At 41.3% G+C, this 20,794-nt stretch overlaps 1 protein-coding gene across 6 annotated transcripts in view; it reads right to left on the bottom strand.

The window, feature by feature from the left end:
* ARID1B (AT-rich interaction domain 1B) overlaps positions 1-20,794 on the bottom strand; it is a 330,916-nt gene that overhangs the window by 80,849 nt on the left and 229,273 nt on the right. For all 6 annotated transcript variants that reach the window (XM_065680613.1, XM_065680617.1, XM_065680614.1 and 3 more), the window contains 2 exons: positions 19,751-19,994; positions 2,657-2,746 (listed from right to left, as the gene is read on the bottom strand). In XM_065680613.1, the coding sequence (XP_065536685.1) occupies positions 2,657-2,746; positions 19,751-19,994 (334 nt within the window). The remainder of the gene's footprint in view (positions 1-2,656; positions 2,747-19,750; positions 19,995-20,794) is intronic.

Raw genomic sequence — 20,794 nt, 5'->3', positions numbered from 1 at the left:
ATTTTTATGCTCATTACAGAAAATATGAAATAAGCTGCATAAGAAGCTGGCGAGCACAAAAAATCCAATCCCCCAAGAAATTCCCATTACTGTATATACACACGTTGCCACTCCCCTCCTCCCATATGCAGAATGTACATGTACAAATAAGCTTTTTGCTTCATGCTGCACTGTGTGACAGGGGATGTATAGTCTTAGGCAGGCAAACATGAAAATCCCAGCTGGGTACTGAGTAACCATGGAAAATATGGTAAAATATAATCAAACACTCTCATAATAAAATAAATACATGTAAACTTAATGGTTCAAGGTAGTGGTTTAGCATCCAAAAGTGCTACAGCTCACACTCCACCTGTCAATTAAGTTTCACAATATCTGGTAAATCATACTTTTTCAATATTGGATTCTGCTTCAGAAATCATAAGTAGTCTTTTGTTCATTCAATTCTCTCTCTAAACAAGGAAAGAACTGTTACACAAAGTGCTAAACGAAACAACATTACCTTATCCTCAGAAGGGTCTCTGTTTTTTTTATCCCCCCCCCCCCTTTTCTTTTTGGGGAGACAGTGTATCAGTAAGCCAAGAGTTTAAATTACTGTAACAGATGCCTATGGATCAGGTGTCCTTAGCAGCAACATTTTCTGCTCAGGTTTTTATCAGTAAGTGACAAGCACCTTCCCTTTGAGTCCCCATCATCCCCCCTTCTTCCTTTCTTCAAGTTCAGTGGAAAGCAGTTCAAGCAAGTAAAGGAATCAGCTAATGTAGCAGCCTTTTTAAAAGGTGAAGTTTTCCATTTCAAAGAAGCCTCTAATCAATGACAGGGCACAAAAGGGAATGCATGCATGTTTATGTGAGCATAGCACAGACTTTAGAGAAGCTTTGGGGAACATGTTCTGTAAAATCAATATGACCTAGCTAGTTACATATTTCATATCTGCTGCATGAAACAAATAGGCTTCTAGTACAAGCTGGGTCACATGGATCATGCATATTACACTGGATTTTGCATATGAAGAGTGCAAAAACTGCAACATTCCCAAACACGTTTTCCCTAAGAACATACCCACAGTTCTCACACACCCCCCTGCACAGAGGAAGAACCACACTAAATCTGTAAATTTTACTTCCCAGTTATGGCAGCTGTCTTACTCTGTTCTACTTCTAAGTACCCCTCTGCCTCTCCTGATCACACAATGACCCCCAGTTTTGTTCTACAGCAGCAACGGAGAGAGGTTCAACCCTTTCAGCTCCGTCAAACCTGCCTAACGTGTCCCCCAAAGCCAGGTGAGGAACACACACTGCAGAAATAATTATTACAGGGCAATGTAACGTTTTGTGCCAAAAAGCCCCAGTTGTGCCAGAAAATGCACACTCTTTCTGAGATGCTTGGGTGTTCAAAGCCTCAAATCTGATCCATTCCCACTGCCTTGATATTCTATCCCACAAAGCATTATATATTTGTACCAAGTGCTGAGGCAATTCTGATTTCACTAAAGACGGATATTACTCTAAAAACTTTCTGAGGGAAAATAGGTTCCTGCGCCAACAACTGACTGTGTACAAAGAATGACTGAAAAGGAAATAAAACAAACAAATTGAGTGTGGAATTCTGTGCTTCATGTTCTCATTAATCAGCATTCCTAGAGGAGGGGATATCCAACACAGAAAACCAGCAAAAATTGAGACTCATTTCTTTGTGAGTCCTCTTAGTTCCTCCTGGATGCTATCCCAGAAATTTGTCAATCTGTGAGTTCAACTTGTTTCACTGTGAGAAAACTTCCAGTATTTATGGTATCCCCATATGGTGCTACTTGGAGTATTTCTGGTAGCAAGACATTTTAGGAGGGGCATTTCATAAATAACTCCATGTTTATCACAGTTATCCTGCGTCTGTTTTGCAAGCTCTTCACTGGCACATGTTAACCACTGCATGGACAGAATGCCCAGTTTACAGCAGTTGATTGTATGCATGGTCACACAACAAAGCTATGACAACTATCTTCCCTAAGCTAGGGAGGAAGGAGGCAAAAGGAGAATAGCTCACAGTTTATAAATAGTAACATTCAGAAAGAAAAAGCAGCTCTGTTTATTTTTGTAAGCACTTGCTAGGAAGCACCCTTTTTAGAACAGTGCTGTTGCCTGCAAGGTTTTCCCTTGCAAGATTTCCAAATCTTTGAACCATCTGACCTAAATAGTTGATTTCCCTTTATATTTAAAGATATTTTTATCCTAGAACTGACTAGAGGACTAGCTTTTGTGCCCATGTAAAGATATTAGAGATGAGAATTCTGAGTACAGTAACAAAACTGCAGTGCTCATAGCTAACACTATTTCTGTGTATACCTTAATTCTAAGACAGACAACCAAATGTTGAATTCTCTAAGACATGACACAAGTATTTACAGCAAACTGCCTTTCTACTCTGGGAATTCACTGTATTTTAAGAAAGCCTTGTTTCCAATTACATTTTGGTAAAACCTGCTATTCAACTGCTCTTTCCCCAGAGAAGGAAACCCCCTGAGCCTTTTACAATGAGGATTGTCATTATTTTCCCTGGGAAAAGAAAAGAAATACCAGGAAATCTCACATTGCTAATGTGTGACTTAAACGAAGGCTGCATTTGGCACCAACTAAAAAAGCCCCCACACCTAACAAACCTCGGTCCTGTGGCATTGGTGACTGGCTCAAGGCAGGGTGGGAGCTGGATTCTGACTGGCTGCCAGGAGGCTGTGGTGGCATCTGACTGCCTGCAACACACAGAGAAAAAAGGGAAAACAGACTTGCTTTTAACATTGCAATGCACAAAACCAAGCCTTGCTGCATTTTTCAACCACTCAACATCAAAGAAAACACCAGCTATATAAGGCAGAGACAGAGCTCAACAGGTCTAGCTTTTTTAATTCTTCCCCCCCCCTTTTTTTTTTTGGAAACCCATGGAGGAAACATGCATAAACATATTTAGCAACAGGCATGGCGAAATGTTCAATTTCGTATTGAGCGAGTTCCCAACCTCACCAACATGATCCAATTTATAGCTGCAAATCTCCTGACACATATTTCTGTTAGAGACTTTAACAAAATCCAAGTCTGCTGAACAATAGGGCTCATCCTGCTGAGCTTAAACTGGCCTCCAGCCAGGCAGACATGGACTGCTTCCAACAATATTACCAATGAAAAATTCAGTCAATACAAAAATGACTAACAACAACAGTTTAAAAAGTATTTCAATGAATCGGTGGTTTAAATATTATTTGAATGTCCATGTAGAATATGGGAATAAAGAATAATACATACGTACATGGGGTGAAAGTGAAACACGTTTGAAAGAGATCAGACAGAAAAGGGGTATCTTATTACAAATAAAAGGAAAGTGAATATATTTGCTTGTGAAAGTATCCATCCAGAACAGACAGAGCCTTTTTTATGGCCTGGTTCAAAAGACACCCACACAGTTTATCTCCTGCTGTCCACCCACCCAAAGAAGAAAAGCACACAGTGCTGCCTGTGAGGCTCAGGGCATCAAATGTTCCCTCTCAATATTACTGGATAGTAAAGCAGATGCTTATTACATTGATGCAAGTCACTCCTCCCGGTCACCATTCAGCACCATGTCAAGCAGGGAGGTCCACGTTACCACCCTCTCACTGCACAACACCCCAGTGGCCTGGTGCGTAACAGCCAACCTGCTGCCGCATGAGCAGGGGTAAGAATGAGACCTGGATGTCCCCTGGGGCTTCTCTCTGCTGCTGGTCTGAGACGCGCCCGCTCCTGACAACCCAAGCGGCTGGAAGACCACCTCAGGTTAGGCAGTGAATGTATACTTTAAGCATTTAGACACTGTAGTGACGAGCACGTTATAAATAGCAGCAGACAGATTTATATCCCTCTTCCTCAGAAACTGCTCAGATTGTTTTCCGTTTGGAAGAAATGGAAAGAATAAAAACACAGGCAATAGATTTGTGCCTGCTGAGACTCATTTCCTCCTGCTCAGCAGCTGCCCCTCCACAGTGGCAGAAGCAAGAATCCTGTGGCCAGTCCCGGTGCTGGGAGCTGGCTGACAGGGGGGCTGCTCTTTCTACAGAGTGATGAAGGGCCCCAAGTTGGACATAAAGGCAGGAAAGCAAACGTGCCTGCTCTGCCCCATCCACTTCCCAGTCTCAAAGCAACTGGCTCTCAGCACAGCCTCTAGATTGTTAAAAGAACAAATTGAAAATCCATAAAATGTGGAGTGTAACCACTGCCTAGCTATTCAGATGAGGTGCATTTGCACTAAAAAACATGACAGTCAACATTACCCGGAGCAGCTGTGACAACTGTCTCAGAGATGCAAATGCTGGACTAGAGGCAGAATTGCTCCTCCAAAAGACCAAACATGCCACTCAGTGCCTGAGGCTTTGGGATCCACGGCCCATTCACGAACTCTAAGGCATATGACAATAATATTCCGGCTTATGTTTTGATGTCATGCAAGAGCAGGCGGTGGAGACGTTAAGTGCCTGCATTATAATGAACGCTTTCTGCTTGACAGGAAGGATTCAGTGACTCAAGACTGTAAACAAACAGCAATTCCATGTTAACATGGGGCACTGCCACTTCCATTGTGTATGCCCGAGGCACTGCTATCAGACAGAATACTTCAAGTACATCTGAACCATGGAAGATTTTTACAAATACTTAAAAAAGTAATATAAAGGCAGGGGCAGTCCTGACTGCACCACACAGCTCCCAGTGGGATCTCCCTTTAGACAGAGGCTTGGCAAACTTTGAGGGAGATTTAATAGTGCATGGAAGATTTATGCTAGGCAACATATTTTGAATACATTTATACATGATATTTAACTTTTTACATTGATAATAACTTCAGTTATCTGGCAGGAGCCTTATCCTGTAAAGGCAGATATGCAAGAATAGACCGGGAAAGTCAAAGCCTAGGACAGTGCAGCTATGAACTGCTACAAAGAAATAATTTTCTTCTGCATACTTATGGAATACAGACTCAGGAGTTTTGCAAATTCACTGCCATATTCAGCCTCCACAAACATTAATGCTATTTCATCAATTCACCTTTTAAAGTTTACTTCTGATGTTTTGGTTTTGTTTTTTTTTTCTGTATTAAAATTTACAGCCAAAATTTTGCTTCACAAAGGAAAACAATTCGGTCAACAGGATCAGCTCTACACATCTTCTTACAAAACTGCAGGAGTACCATTATCATTTATCATTTCGTGCTACAAATTATCCAGGTGCTGGACATGAAAGTACTGCACCAAGATTTTTCAGGTAAACTGCTATTTTATCCTTATAAGTGATCTGAAAGGTAAGAGGAAGTTAAGCACCCAAATACCTTTGAAGACTTGAACCAAACTCTTTATTTGGGTATCTAACTCCTATTGACTGGAAGCTGATGACAGAACCTTAAAAACCTTAGAAGATCCTGTCTGCCATGCTTTTTAAATTTCTTTGTCAGGAAAAAAAATGACCTTAAAGATTTTCCACTTCTTTCCTTTAAATGATATTAATCCTTCTCTCTTTCAACTGGTATTGTAGTTGGGATTCTTGGAAGACACATTAAATAATACATGATCAGACTTTTGTATTTTATTAGGGAAGGAAAACTCCTACTGAAGAAAAAAACAACCTCTTTCCTTTTTAAACGTGAGTTCTACAGCTATTTAAGACAGGAAAAAACCCAACTTTTTTTTTTTTTTCACTGACAGACTAATGCCTCCCAATAATACACACATGAAAGTTTAAACAGGAATGACCTTTTCACAGATTTTGTATAGCACTGTTGCCACATTAGTGAGACGCTTCACCTGCCAAAACTTCTGCAAAGTGAATACTATGCATGTTTTGCAATATTTTTATTATGCAAAATCACAGCCAATACAATAATGCATGTTAAAAAGATAGATGCTGCCACACTAATTCTTTCACCTAGATTTTAACAGAGGGGCAAAATTGTATTCAAATTTATATAGCTATCTTGTAAGATTAGTCATTAAAATATCAAAACCAGCAGCCTAATGCCATGTCTGCTATCAAACAAAAAAAAAGTCAGTTGAAGAGGTGGGAGAATTTAAAAATGCCTAGTAGCACAATTGTAAGCTGGATTTCTATTTTTAAAATTATGTTAGAAATGCTTTTAAACATTTTGCATGAGACTGAAAATCTATACTTGAAATAAACAGAGTTAGAAGAGACTGCACCACACCTTTGGAAAAAGGATGGATCAAGAAAAGTACTAAATGGCAATTGCATTATGACTACAGCCATGAAATCTGCAGTTAAAGTGTAAAAAGTAAATTCCTTAGAGCCAACATAGCAAGAAAGAATAGACCTTTGATATCCTGCTGAGGAGGGGTCCTTACAACGAATTACAGCCCAAATGAATAATGTTTTGAAACATGCTGAGGGCTCTCTGCTCCCATCACTGTGATGACACTGGAGGATGCTCAGCAGTGGCACCCTGTACCTGCTGGACAATAGCTCACAGAATTGTACCTGAACAACTGAATCAAGAAAGCACTCCAGTGGTAACAGGTTCTCCCTGGGAAATTGCTAGTTAAGGAGGGGTATCAGCACAGGAATTTTAAGATGTGTGAGGACTGGGAAACAGTAGGGAGAGGGACTTATAACAGCCTGTGTTTAAAGGAGAACATCAGGCTCGAGGAAAAGCCAGAGTTGTCTTTGGGACAATTCTCATCATAATTTAGGAATTACAGAGCTAGAACTGGATTAATGACATTGGTTGATTATTAAGTAGGTAATCTTAGTCAATACAGAAGATGATCAAAGTACTATCTAAGAAACCATCTGGACCATCTTTGGAATGAAATGCAAACATTACCTTCCCAGACCAGAAATAACCCTTTTCTAACTGAAAAGCTGTACGATTATCAGTTAGAAATGGGAGAATAAAAGGAAGGAAAATCTGACCATATTGGTTGATCTACAAATCGTTATAACCTACAAACAGCTATAGTTATGCATTTGATGTCACCCTGAATCAAATAAATTTATTATTAGGATGAATTAGGAGAACTGTTTGCAGTAGAGGTAAAGCAACATAATACCATTACTGATGTATCACTGGTGAGTATTCGCACAGGCAAAACCAGAAAGTATAATGCTATCTGGAATGGGAACCAAGAACATCTACCAGCATGACGTGACAGGAGGCTGAGGGGGTATTACTTAGCATGACAAAAACTAAAGCTGTGATTTTGTGACTTCTTTTTAAAACTGTTTTTGTGGCTCAGTATCAGGGAGGAAAAAGAGCATGATGTCTAGGATGATAATCAAACCATTACTGGAATTTTAAACAACTTCCTTTTAAGAATAATGAGGTCCAGGAAACCCAGTGATTAAGATGAAATCTGATAAAAACCAGTCTTATGTGACAGTAAAGGCTCACAGACCAGAAGGGACATTCTGGGTCTCAGATCCCTACACAGAAATTAAAGATCATAAAGAGACTTCTATATGGGATTGTTTTAAATGAGCTTTTCAGGAAATTGGAAGTGAGGTGCAAATGACCTCAAAAGAAAAACTTTTCTATAGGTAGCATAAAGGGAACTGGTCATGTGGTTTGTGTTATCTCTTTCATCTCACAAAGCCTATGACCCTTTAAGATTATTTTCTTCCTTAATTTATGCACTGTAGCCAAGCTTCCTGTTGTATCAACATTATTTTCAAATTACTTACTCTCTGAGTAAAAAACAAGGGTTTCCTGTGTATCCTATATCCCCCCAAATGAAGACACAAAATATTAAAATCTTCTTTGTATCTATACAGCAACCTGAGCACAGATGCTTTAGAAGGTCAGCAACATGTGGACCCTTCCAACCACTCGGGGGGGGGGGGCGCAGTTACACTGAGCCAAGCGTGCTCAAACCAAGCCTTCTGGCTCTGCACACTGCAGCTAATAACTCCTTGCTAGCAACAGCAACGCTAGTAATCCACTTCTGCCTGCTGCTCACTGAGATGATTTCCGTCTCTCCAACCTGGGAGCTTTGTACTAAGCCTGGAGCCCTCCCGCCTTGAGATGCTTTTGGTGGCTGGCTGTGTGGCTGCTGAAGGCGAGATCACAAGCGGCTGACTTGTTCTGCTGTAGTAGTGCAAAGCGTCTGCAAACATGAAGACTGTCAAGCCAGACTTACGGATGCTACACATTACCAAAAGTTATCAAGACTGTTGTTGGGCCTGGCTCTGATTCTCCATATTACCTCGTAAAACAAATGCATCATGCTCCAAAGACTCAAGATTCCCAAACACACATGAGTATCACTCACAGTCCACACAAAATCAACAAAAGGTAAAAACTCACTTCTCTTCTCATGAAAGTATAATACTCAGGCTGCTAATCCTTGAAAGTTGCACTCCATCGTCTTTTTCATATTTGTGTTACCATATCAAGGACAGGGTTGTGAGTGAGTTCCAGGGATGTCTTTGTAAAGTAAGCACTAAATTGCTCTCAAATCTCCATTAAAAGATGCAACACTGAGCCTGAAGAACCCTAGCTCTGACTTTTCTCTGCACACATGGAATGGCATAAACATCTTAATTTCACAACCAGAAGCTACTTGTTTGACATGACACAACATTTAATTCAAAAGCAAAGTTGACACTGACTGGATGAGGTAGCTATTCAATATTTTGTTTCATGCTCATTATTCACCATGTAGTCCCAAGGTATTACTTATGGAACACCATCCAAATGTCAGCCTCACGACAGAATAATGCATTATATTCTGGACTTCTTTTAAAAAAAGAATAAAGTAGCTGAAACTGGGGTCTGCCAAATTAGACATCCAAGTTTTGTTTTCACGTTGTGTAACCTCTGAGTAAGGTACGAAGACTTCTAAGAAATCCTCAGGAGTATAAAGTGAAATAATTGTTAGTACTGTCTAAACTGACAAGAGGCTGAGTGGCAAAAGGCAGGAAAGCAAATATACTGCCCCTCCCCAAGGCAAAAGATCACTTTGCTCAGGAGGGGAAAGGTGAGGAGCAGCAGCCACTGCAAAGAGGGTCTGTTTCATCCATGCTCCATCCAGAAATCACCTCTGCATTTGGACTGATGTGAAGCACTACAGCATTTTATCCTGAGATGTTGGCAACACGCCCAAAGCAAGCTGTCAGTGGAAATCTTCAAAAGGCTGTGACTCACCCAAAGACTGAATGGATTTCCAGTAGGCCACAGCACGCACCTGTCTGCCTGACAACTATTCCTCTCTAACATATTTCAGAATCCTGCTGCAAACCAGGAATGCTGCAGAGCTCCTCAAAATTAAGGATTCATCATTTATTCATTTATTTATTTATAAGTAAAGGTGTAAGTCAGTCTGAATCTAGGCACCGCTGCTTCTCCATCCTCCGTAATGCCCTCCTCAGACCTATAATTTCACTTCACAGTTATGAGAAGTTTCATTTTGGGGGATCAAATTATTTTTCTTTCTCCTCTGCCTAACTCCATGTTCATTTAATGCATTACTTCCATTAAACTCGGGAGAGTTCCCAGCCCCAGGGTATTTCTGCTGGAGGCTGATCCAGAATGGCGCGGCCCAGGATAGCAACCAGTTAAATCTTTTCTAATCCCTGCATTCAGAAATGGTGGCTCACAGCGGCTGGCACACAGGAACTGAATAGAGCAGACAAGCTCGTATTTCTCTCACCAAGCCAAATTAATAAAAACAAAACCTGGTTTCTCCTTCTCGTTTTCCTATTCTTCCTGCTCCCCAATATTTTTCCTCTTTCAAACAATTTTTTCCTTTTTTTTGGTGTGTGTTTGAGAAGCTTAATGTTTGGCTGCCTTCTGAAGAAATGGGCACAGTGACAGATGAAAGGCCGCATTCATCGCCTAATTCAGAATAGGGAAAAACCGACTGCTGTGCATTTAAGATTCTAACAACCTTGCAATTTTGTATAGCCGTTTTCCCCAACCCGTTCTTTTGAAGAAATCTGCTTTTATTCTGTTAATAACTAACCACAGTTGCAGCAGCATGGATCCGATTAGCAGTTCTTATGCTACAAAGGAGGGGGGGGAGGGCTGTGAACAGGGTTGCCAATTTGTCCACCTGGGTCCCCAGGAGAAAGATTAGATGAGGCGCTTGCTCCTTTCTTCCCCACTTGCTCGCTGCTCACACTAGACAGACCTCTTCAAAGCCCAGCCACTGACTTAATTCTTCTTTTTCCTCTCAAAAGTCTCATTTAACCGCCCCTCCACATGTTTTGCACTCTGTGCCACCACGTCCCTCCAAAGCGCCAGCGTGAATTCGGATGAGAGGGGTTGGGAGAGGCTGCAGCCACAGCTTGCCCAGCACTTTCTCTCACACCTCTACGGGGCCTCTGAACTGCTTTTAGATTTTGTAAATTGTATTTTCTTAAATTTGTGCAAACCGCTGAAAAAAGTGCCCGTGTTCTTTAGGGAAGGATCCAAACCCTGTAATCATACGTTATTTTTTCTCTATGTCCTTTAAGCCTTTCACAGAAATGACAGTTTTGCTTGCATTTACACTGAAGTAGAAGATTGCAAAGGGCTGCATGGATTTAATAATTCGTAATTACTTGGGACACGACATTACATGTTTGTTAATGCAAAAAGCATATGCTTCGATTAGAGAAAAATCATTCTCAATTTCTTTAGAAAATGTCAATTACCCAGAATACAAAATTCAATTGATTCAAGTGCTAAATATCTAAAAGCTCTTAACAAAGGACAGGGCAGTATTTCTTCCTTATTTTTGGCTCACTTCTTCCTTCCAGAAATGAAACCTACCCTGCCACGTGCTTGAAACATAAAACCTTAGAATTCCATTTAGAGAGCCAATCCAAGTTCCAAAAGGAAGAATTTTTCATTATCAATGCTCATTCTCGAGACTACATTTATAACTACAAGTTTTTGTCTAAGCTGTTCTTCATTGCATCTACTGTTTTTAAGAGCCTGAGAAGCACAAGCAGTGTAGCAGACACACTTCTAGTATTTGCCACCTCATAAAAACCTTAACTTCTAAATTTAACATGATTAACAAATTCTAAGAAAACCATATACCATCTCTCGTGTATAGTATTTCAGTGTGAAAACATACAAGATGCCAAAGAAAGAGTGAATGTGAACTGAAACTGCTGATTCTTAGCTGCATTCTTTTTCCCTTGATCCAGCTACACGTTAAGAATTGCTCAGGATAAATATTCATCATCAGGTGGCATTAACTTGAAAGACCAGCAGTGATGGTGTTTCACTCCTCCCGACTCTAAAGTTCAGGCGAGCAGGTGGAAATTGGAGCAGTGCTGACACGTGGCAATGAACTATTTTGTTAGTCCTACCTGCAACTTCTCATACCAGTCCACTGCCTGATATTAATGGGTGTTTCAATAGCAAAATGTATGTGCTCTCATTAATGCTACCCTCAAAAGGAACAACTCTTAGATCATCTAGTTTTTCTTATTGTGTTATTACATATTGCAGAGCCCCATCTCAATGGTTCTCAGGGACAGTGGAAAAAAGGGCAAGTTGAATGCATAAAAGGATAAAAGCACCTTGAGGCAAACCTGCTTCCAAAACCCATTTGGTGGGTCTGATCCTCCTAGAAGACAATATCTATCATGCCATATTTCATCTTGCCCAACAATGATAAGCTCCAAAGACTGGTGCAGAAGCAGAGCAATTCTTCATGTATTTTTAATCAACAGAGAACTTTCATCTGGTGAGCTCCCTCCACAAGGTCACACACGCTTTGTGCTGCCACGTGTCTCTCATGCAGTTTGCAAACACCAACTTCTATGTCAGCTTCTGTTTGGAAGGGGGAATATCAACGTTAGCAACCCCTGGTTATATCATTTATAAACATGCAGATGTGGATTATTAAAGATTAATGCATTTTGGGATTGGTGTCGGCATTCCGTTTGTCTCACGCCGAAACCAATTCTGTTATTCATTAGTCAACGACAGCCCACATCACCCTGTTGTGAAAGAGAAATCAAAGGTGCAAGTGTGAATTGAGAATAAGTGATGAAACTGATTACTAAGAAACTTAACGGCTGTAATCAATCAACACATCACAATAATTTGAGTCCACTGTTATCTGGAGATGGGGAACAAACAGAAAAGCTCACTACCAGTGAGTTGTTCTTATGTGTTTACTTTCTAAGAACTCACTTCGTATTTGACTTCCATATCTACCTATGGAGCAAAGCTGTCAAAGGGCTGTTTGAATCTTTCAAGCCACTGGCTCAACCTGCACAAATTTTGTCTCTAAGGAGGAGACCAAGTATCTTGCTTTTCATTGTCAGAAAAAAGATAAACATTATCTGGAGGTAGTTGAAGTGATCTTCTTTTGAAGCTAAATAGCTAATTCCTAGCTGGCCCATTACTAATTGCTTGGGTTTTTTCTACTAAGGAGGGACACACCACATCCATCTAGTCAAGCCTGATAGTAGCTATGAAGCATGAAGGCTGCTTTAAATATCTCTAATGGCAGTGATACAGAGTCCACTGAAAAACTGGAAGCCACAACAGCCTATCCCATCACAGAAACCAAACCACTTAGGACATTCATGTTCTATTTTATCTAGGTATAACAACCATCTGTCAACAACAACAAAAACATACTGATGCAAACGTGAGAGACTTCTCCCATTCACTCGTCAATCACTGATAAGTACTGCAAAGGACAAGGGAGTGAAAGACAACCTTTTAATTTTTGTAATATGCAAATTAATGCCCTATTTGGCAACACAAAGGACAGAGAATCTGTGTTTGTGTAGCCAAATAATGACACAATAAAAACCCCAAATGGTCAAACCCAAATATACACTGTATTAACTTTTTAATGTAAGTGGGCTGAGAAAAAAGTCAGAAAGAAATGCAGTTTAATGATGAAATATAAACAATAATTGTCCAAGGCTGGTCTTAGAGTACACAGCTAAACAACAAACATACCTGTCAAAACTTGGCAGCTGCGGTTTGAATTTTGTTATGTGAACCAGAGCAAGTGCATGATTATGCAAAGACTTTAACTGGATTTCGACAGCCAACATACTCCAGGTGGGTATGTACCAGCACCACAAGGGCTACCAGTGACTCACAGGGCTACAAGAAGCGGCCTGCTGTAGGAGCGCTGCCACAGTGTGCACAGCAGCAGATGCCCCACCATGCTAGCCGCCTGGCAATGGCCAGGATGGTGAAGACAGGCCTGGCAAGAATCAACAAAGAGAAAAAAACAGATAGGGAGCAGAGCACAGCTATGGCGATGTGAGTGCTGCCAACCTGGCTGTCTAGGGGAGGTTTGTATGAAGCCTTTGTAGGGTGCTGGACAACCCTCAGTCCCGTGCTTGTCAAGACCCTGCGGGATGTTCAGTCCATGGGTCACAAATGTTCATCACTGGCATACACAGCAATTAAAATACTGAAACTGAAATGTGTGACCATGAAATAAAAATACTGATAAACCAGATATTAAGGAAATGAAAACACTTAAAACTGAAAACTAGAAACTACCTCTAAAAAATAACCACCCAGGACATGCTGGTTTTGGTGACTTGTGGTTTTTCTATCTGATGCTTAACTTAGAGCTGATGAAAAACAGCAGCCTGATGGTCCTGGAATATGAAACCCTCTGTCATCAAGCAAAACGAACAGGAAGAACTCGAACAGTGTGTCTCTGTCTCATTTAATCTCTTGCACCTGTTCTCAGAACACCACCTCTGCAGAGAAGGACACCTTCCTGATCAATCTGGCCAGGCTGCAAGTATGGTAACAATTTTGATAGCTCCTTCTGTAGCACGGGCTTTCCTCAGGAAACTAGGCTGAGACTATTTAAGTATTTCACAAAGCCCCAAGACAACAGATTATTCGTCAGTTGTGACCTGGGCTGAATTCTAATGGGTATCACAGGTTAGATCCTCCACATGCTAGAAGGAATGCCTCAAGCTAGAGTGCCTTACAATTTGCTTACTTTTCCTCTTTTCAAAAAGACAGAAAAATTCAAAATGTTGTGCACACCCTTCAAAAGAAGGCATTTTAAACTACTGATATATGTGAAACCTTCGTGTATTTCATTTGTAAGCATTCTAGATTTGCAAAACTGCTGAATAGATGTTTTGTGCACCAACAGTGATTAAGAACATAGCTACGTCAATGGCATTTTGTGTTTTGATTTTTTCTGGTCCGGATGCCAATGAACAGCATGCATCTTCCCTGCAACAAGCTGTTGCAAGATTTTTGCCTCCAGAGAAGCCAAGGGGGAAATATTGATAGATGTGTTAAAATAATCTTTCTAGACAGGAAAATCATATCCATTTTACAAGGATATAATCCCCTTCCTTGTTTTGCAATTATTTAAGGATATCTGCAAAACAACAACAACAAAAATAATTAAAAATTCACAGAATTATAGAATGGTTTGGGTTAAAAGGGATTTTAAACACCATCTAGTTCAACCCCCCTGCCATAGGCAGGGACACCTTCCACTAGAACAGGTTGCTCAAAGCCCCATCCAGCCTGGCCTTGAACACTGCCAGGGACGGGGCAGCCACAGCCTCTCTGGGCAACCTGTGCCAGTATATCACTACCCTCACAGTAAGAACTTCTAATACCTAGCCTAAATCTCCCCTCTTTCATCTTAAAGACATTTTCCCTTGTCCCAGCCCTACATGCCCTTTCCAGCTTTCTTGTAAGCCCCCTTTAGGTACTGGAAGGCTGCTAGAAGGTTGCTCTGGAGCCTTCTCTTCTCCAGGCTAAACAATCCCAACTTTCTCAATCTGCCTTCATAGGAGAGGTACTCCAGCCCTCTGATCATCTTTGTGGCTCTCCTCTAGACTCACTTGAGCAGGTCCATGTCCTTCTTGTGTTGGGGCCCCAGAGCTGAATGCAGTACCACAGGTGGGGTCTCACAAGAGCAGAGCAGAGGGTCAGAATCACCTCCCTTGACACTTCTTCACACCTACCTATGCAGCCCAGCATATGGCTGGCTTTCTGGGCTGCGATCACGCAATGCTGGGTCATGTTGGGCTTCTCATCAGCCAACACACCCAAGTCTCTCTCCTTACGGCTGCTCTCAATCCACTTTGCACCCAGCCTGTGTTTGTGCTTGGGACTGCCCAGACCCAGGTGCAGTGGGCTTGTTGAACTTCGGAAGTTCACACTGGCCTACGTCTCCAGCCTGTCAAGGTCCCTCTGGATGGCATCCCTTCCCTCTAGTGTGTCAACTGCACCACACAGCTTGGTGTTGTCATCAAACTTTCTGAAGGTGCACTCAATCCCACTGTCCATGTCATCGACAAAGATGTTGAACAGCACTGGTCACTTTCATATGGTAGCCTTCTCTCCTTCAGATTATGTTTGAAAAGTCCATGCCATAAAACATACCAGTAGAGGTGGTCAATGGAGTGAGCATGTGGAATAACTCAATCCTGAGCAACTTATTTTTCCAAATTCTTGTTTAAAACATGACTTGTCTGAGTGGCTTGTGTTACTGCAGCCACTTCTGGAAGCAGTTCAACTCTTAGGCTTCTCCTTTTATATGGCATGAAAGAAAGCATCACTCCTATTCAGATTTTTGCATTAAAATATCCTTTTTGGACTATGGTAGACTATTGCTTATTTTTTTCTTCTCTCAGCATTTTAATCACTCTAGTCTATCCACACATTGACTAACATGCACAGCAAGGCAAGGTGTCCTGTTACAGCTCTCTCTAGGTATCCCATTCCCCTCCTGCTCTTTTTTTTAATAGAATGTTAGCAATAACTCTAATGCTGACAGGTCCTGGATTTCAAGCTAGCTAGCTGATCAATACAGGAGGGGAAGACCTCCAGAATTGAAAAGAATAGAGCTGATCACTGAATGGAACACATCCATTGACTCATATACTAGAATTAAAGATGTAGGCTATTTTTAATCAGAGAAGGGTGCTGATCACTGGTTAAGCATAAATTACAATGACCAGCAAAAACATTCCTTGGTGAGAGTATCCACACATGGATTTCTTCTAAGTTGTAATTCCAGCTGTATCTGAGCTCCTTGGTGCAAGAAGACATCAATACAATTGCAATAAAACCAACAATGCAGTTGATGCTTAATAGAGTGAAAATAAGCTTGTTTGTTCAGAAACTGAATGTAATGTATTAAAAGCACAAGTCAAAATACTGATCTGTGTGGAAAAAAAAAATCCTTTTACATATTTCTAAAGACAGTATTTGCTATTCAATATTAATATAGGATATCCTTCTCTTCCATACAGATAAAAATTCCTGCAGAGGTTTACATACAATAGAACCTATTAACTCCTACAAAACCTGCTTGTCCATCACGGGTTAAGGGATTCCTGGCCTATCAGCAATCTTCCACAGAACTCTAAATATTAAAAATTTTTGCTGCTTACACTGCAAGGGAGAAAGAGCTGACAAAAGCCTTTGGCCAGTGAGATCAAAATTGGGGATGGGGGGAGAAAGGGGAGTTTAGCTTATTTACATTTTTGCTTTGTTAGTAAACTGGAATGGTTGGAGCAGGAGGGAAAGGAGAAAAAAAAAGACAGAAAAGTGAAATTAACAGCCACTAAATCTTCTGGCAACAGCAGTGCATTTTGATGATGTGCTGCATCAGCTTCCACTAATGGTTTAGGGTTGAATCAGGCACAGTTCAAGACCTAAAGCAGTGCAGGGCATCGCATCTCATTCTTTGGAAGAACACGTACCCTAATTATGAAGATGGCTACAAAATAAAGAGACCAGAATTTCTGGCAAAGCAGAATAATAATCTACTTAACACAAACCAGAATGTCATTCTGAATCCCCCAGAATCATAAAAGACTATGATTTCATAAAAGACTGGAGGAAAGGGGGTGTGAAAAAGAAGTGTTACCCTTCTGAGAGAAAACTTTTTCTGAACAAAACCCATCTCAGTTACTTTTTCTGCTCTTAGGGGTTAATCTCCCTGGTCTATTCCAGTCAAGCAATTGGAAACAAAGGCTGTATATGTGTGCGCCACTTACCACACAATATATCCGTCCAGTATTTCAGAGAGCACAGGAAGGAAATGCCCACTGAGCTAGGGACTTGCCAATGTCAGTGCCGCCTGTGCCAGTCCATCCCCGTGAAATCTGTGGCGTGCGGCAGAAAGCAGTGCAGGTCGGCAGGCTTGCAGTGGGGTGGGGAGACAGCTTAAACAGGCAGTGGGAATAGAATCAGCCATTTGGGAAGTTTAATAGGGGGCTGTTTGTTTGTCTGCCCTTTTGATGTTAAATTAGTCTTCAATTTTGTTGTGAGGAAGGAGGCATTGGGAAAAGGATGCTTCTCTTCCAGTAAACCCTGGAAAAGCAACACCTTTATTTTAATGGCCTTCCCACCAAGAACCCCCTGCAACATTTTGGCTTTCTCTAGCCATAGCTATCAGCAACACAACAGCTGCTCATTTTACAATGACTTGCTGGAGAGAGAATGATTGAAAGAGCCAATCTATGTCACATGGAGAAGCTGTGGCACAACATCGCAGGAGGTAATAGGAGAGGAATGAGGTCAGAACAAACAAGGGTAGGGTGAGAACGGAGAGGAAAATAGCAGCAAGCAAAATTATTGAAGGCAATGCTGTAGCACACAATCTGTTTAAAAACGGCCACAACCTGAACTCTGCGAACAGCCACAGAAATACAAACAAGCTCTGTGTTACTTCTTTATAGGGTCTCGTAAATAAGGCTACTGAAAAAAGCTACCCCAGTCCTAGCAATGAAGCACAACAGCAGGAATACACTTTATGTGAAAGCACAGTCGAATTCATACAGCTTGAAAGCCCCAGCACCTGGTGGCGTCCTACTAGTTGCAGAGTTTTAAAGAGCAGCTTTGTTGATATCATTCTGTAGCCTGAGAACCATGGTGGCAGCAGCAGCAGCGATGCTCCTGCAGCTGCCTGGCTCCTCTCTGGAGAGAGCTCACGCTTGGGAGTTCACCTTTATCAACAGAGCTGCAGAGAGCAGGAGCTCACCCACACTGGGGCAGTAGCAGCGGGTGGTTTTGATTCAGTGCCATTCATAAAAATCCTTCCTGAGGAAGAGTTGCTTTTGTGTGACTGCAGCAGACCAGAAAAAAACACACAAAACGGTGGTGATGGTTTGTATGAAGAGGCAATACTTTTCACTAGGCCAGTCACAAAAATCAGCTTTTGGGCTCAGCTGAAGTGATGAAGTGACTCTGACCTTGACCTGTGGTCCCACTCCCCTTTTATTTTTACCTCACAGGGATCAACTGGCTTCATAAAAGTTATTAATTCTCCCTACATTCTGTTCTGTTGTTATTTATCCTTATCTATCAAGGCTACAATAAAGCTATTTTCAATGTCATAACTTTCTTTCCCTATTCAGCAATCAGGCTGCTAAAATGCCAATCCATTTACTTGCCTGAATCTGACTGTGGGAAAATGTTACCTTTCCAGCTAGGTGGGACTCCAGTCGACAAAATGGATGGGCTTCACCATGTACTGTAAAATATGCTGCATACACAAAGCTACCATACTGCACGTAATGCAAATATTCCAGTCCTGTTGCTGTCCCTGCTTTTCCTGACCCACCTGAGCACATGCTGCCAGTCAGAGTGGCTGGAAAGGGAAGAAATAACTGCAGGGCACACACGAAGCATCAGGGCTCGACATGCTCAGACCACATTTAGTATGCAACATTCCTGTGTGCACTGAGCTTACTCCCCTTTGCTTATCTAGTTTAACCTCTGTATACAAACAGGCACCTACACTTCACACAGATACTTTTGTTCTGAATACCAAAACACACACTACTCCCTGAATTTTAACCTGCGTTTGGTTTACAGCACATCTAATGAAAAGGCATCATTGCTTTTGTTTCTTTTAACTGAGCTCCATGTTGATTTTTCGTGGTTTTGTCAGCAACTGATGTTATCCCTGGGCTAATGTCATCATTTTCCTGCTCTTAGGAGTTCCCCTAGTATTCAAAATGTCAGAAAACAATCAAAAACTTGGGCATCAGAAAGAGAATAAACTCATCTGAAATACCAAGCGCACATTGCTGCCTGACCCCCTGCAAGTAACAGGCAAGATGGGTGGGGACGAGGTAAGAACTGGAGTAAATGCATGCCTGTTTTTAATTCTGAGTGTCTTAAGAGATTTCCACAATTTTCTGAAAGTCCGTGAATAACTGTGTGGCACACTATGCGGCACAAGAGAGCGAGAGGCAAGCATGCCACTGGCATTTCAATTATTACTGGTGGAGCTGGATTCCTAGTAACTTGTTGACCTTTGCAGTACTAAGAAACATCTCATACAGTATTCTCTATTCATGTCCAAAATCACATCATCACAATACAGGTTTGGAAAATCTCTGCCTCGTCTTGTGGGTCTGAAACCACCACACAAGTCAAGGAGCCAAAACTAACAGAAACACACAGTAAAACCAAAAAAGGGACCCTGTAAATAATAGAGAGAAACATGTGACACATCAATGACACACAAACCAAATACAAAAATTATGACCAAGTATTCACATTGGTTGATGATAAAGACATTTATCAAACACATATGTGGAGTCAAGCTCAGAACTTTGCGCACTCTGAGGGTTTGGCAGCTGAAGTTCAGATGGAATTTAACCATGCTTTAAGTATGCATTTTTTTTCCCAGAAGGCAGCCCTGAAAGTGCAGGATTCTCAGAAAATAAATTAATTCATATTACAGGAGTATTTATTTATTTCATAAACTAGTCTATCAGTTTAATTTTGTTTGTTGGAACAAACTTACCTGGAATACTCGCTGGAGAAATGGGACCAGATCTCGACTGGTTGCTTCCAACAGGTGAGCCTACAGGGGAAGGCGATGGGCCCCCAGGGATGCCAGAGAGATGCGGAGAAGCATGAGGGGAGAACGGAGACTGTGCAGGGTTGCTCTGCTCCCCTTGGCTGCTTGTAGAGCCTGACGCGCTAACAGCTGAGCTCAGGGTTGCTTCGGTTCCAGTCGGCAAGTCGTCAATGGATCCAGATAAATCCTGAGGAAAAAGAATGTAAGTACTCCTATGAACTCATATAATACTCAGGACACAGGACTCGAGAGCTGGCATGGCTACCAGCTCTGTTTGTTTACTTATTGCAGCAGATAACTGAGAGGTTGTCTTTTAATGTTGGTTCAAATAGTTAAATGATGGCAGAAAACAAGGATAGTATATACAATTCTCCAATTAATCTCTAATTCTTTCAAGAAAAGAACAAGCAAGAGCAACAAACAAATTGGAACCACATTCACTCAACACTGAATTTAACCTTTTCCATCTGGATTAAGCTTTCAAAATTAATCCCACAAATTCTGCCTGACAATACTAAAACTAATGAAAATGATACATCAGTTTCACTTTCACACAGTATTTCATTTTGGTGTTTGCTACCATTAACAATCACAGCTTATATACTTCACTCTTTAAATGATCACCAAAATGAGAGAAGGGTATAAAATATGCAGCTCTTCTAACCCTCACATACAGCTCTTTCAGTTTGCAGAACAGACGCAAGCAGAGGCCCAGCCCTCAGCAGCAGCTCAGGACCTGCTGGCCACCTACAAGCAAGGAAGGCCTCTTTTCTATTTCCATCAAGCACTAGTGTACAACTCAGTTTCTCTTCCATTTTGTTTGAACACAATGCTAAACAGTTGCTCCATTTCAGTTCATAACTGCTGCATTTTCCATGAGAGGCTTCCTTTGTAGGTCAAAGCACATGTGAATTCTAACTACAGATTGCTGGGCATACTCCCTAAAGCTGTACCACAGGAGTTATACTGGTCTTTGGATCTGTGGGA

Source organism: Lathamus discolor, chromosome 5, assembly GCF_037157495.1.
Source record: "Lathamus discolor isolate bLatDis1 chromosome 5, bLatDis1.hap1, whole genome shotgun sequence".
Lineage (NCBI taxonomy): Eukaryota > Metazoa > Chordata > Aves > Psittaciformes > Psittacidae > Lathamus > Lathamus discolor.
The sequence above is the reverse complement of the archived record's forward strand: the minus strand, read 5'-3'. Positions and strand labels throughout refer to the sequence as shown.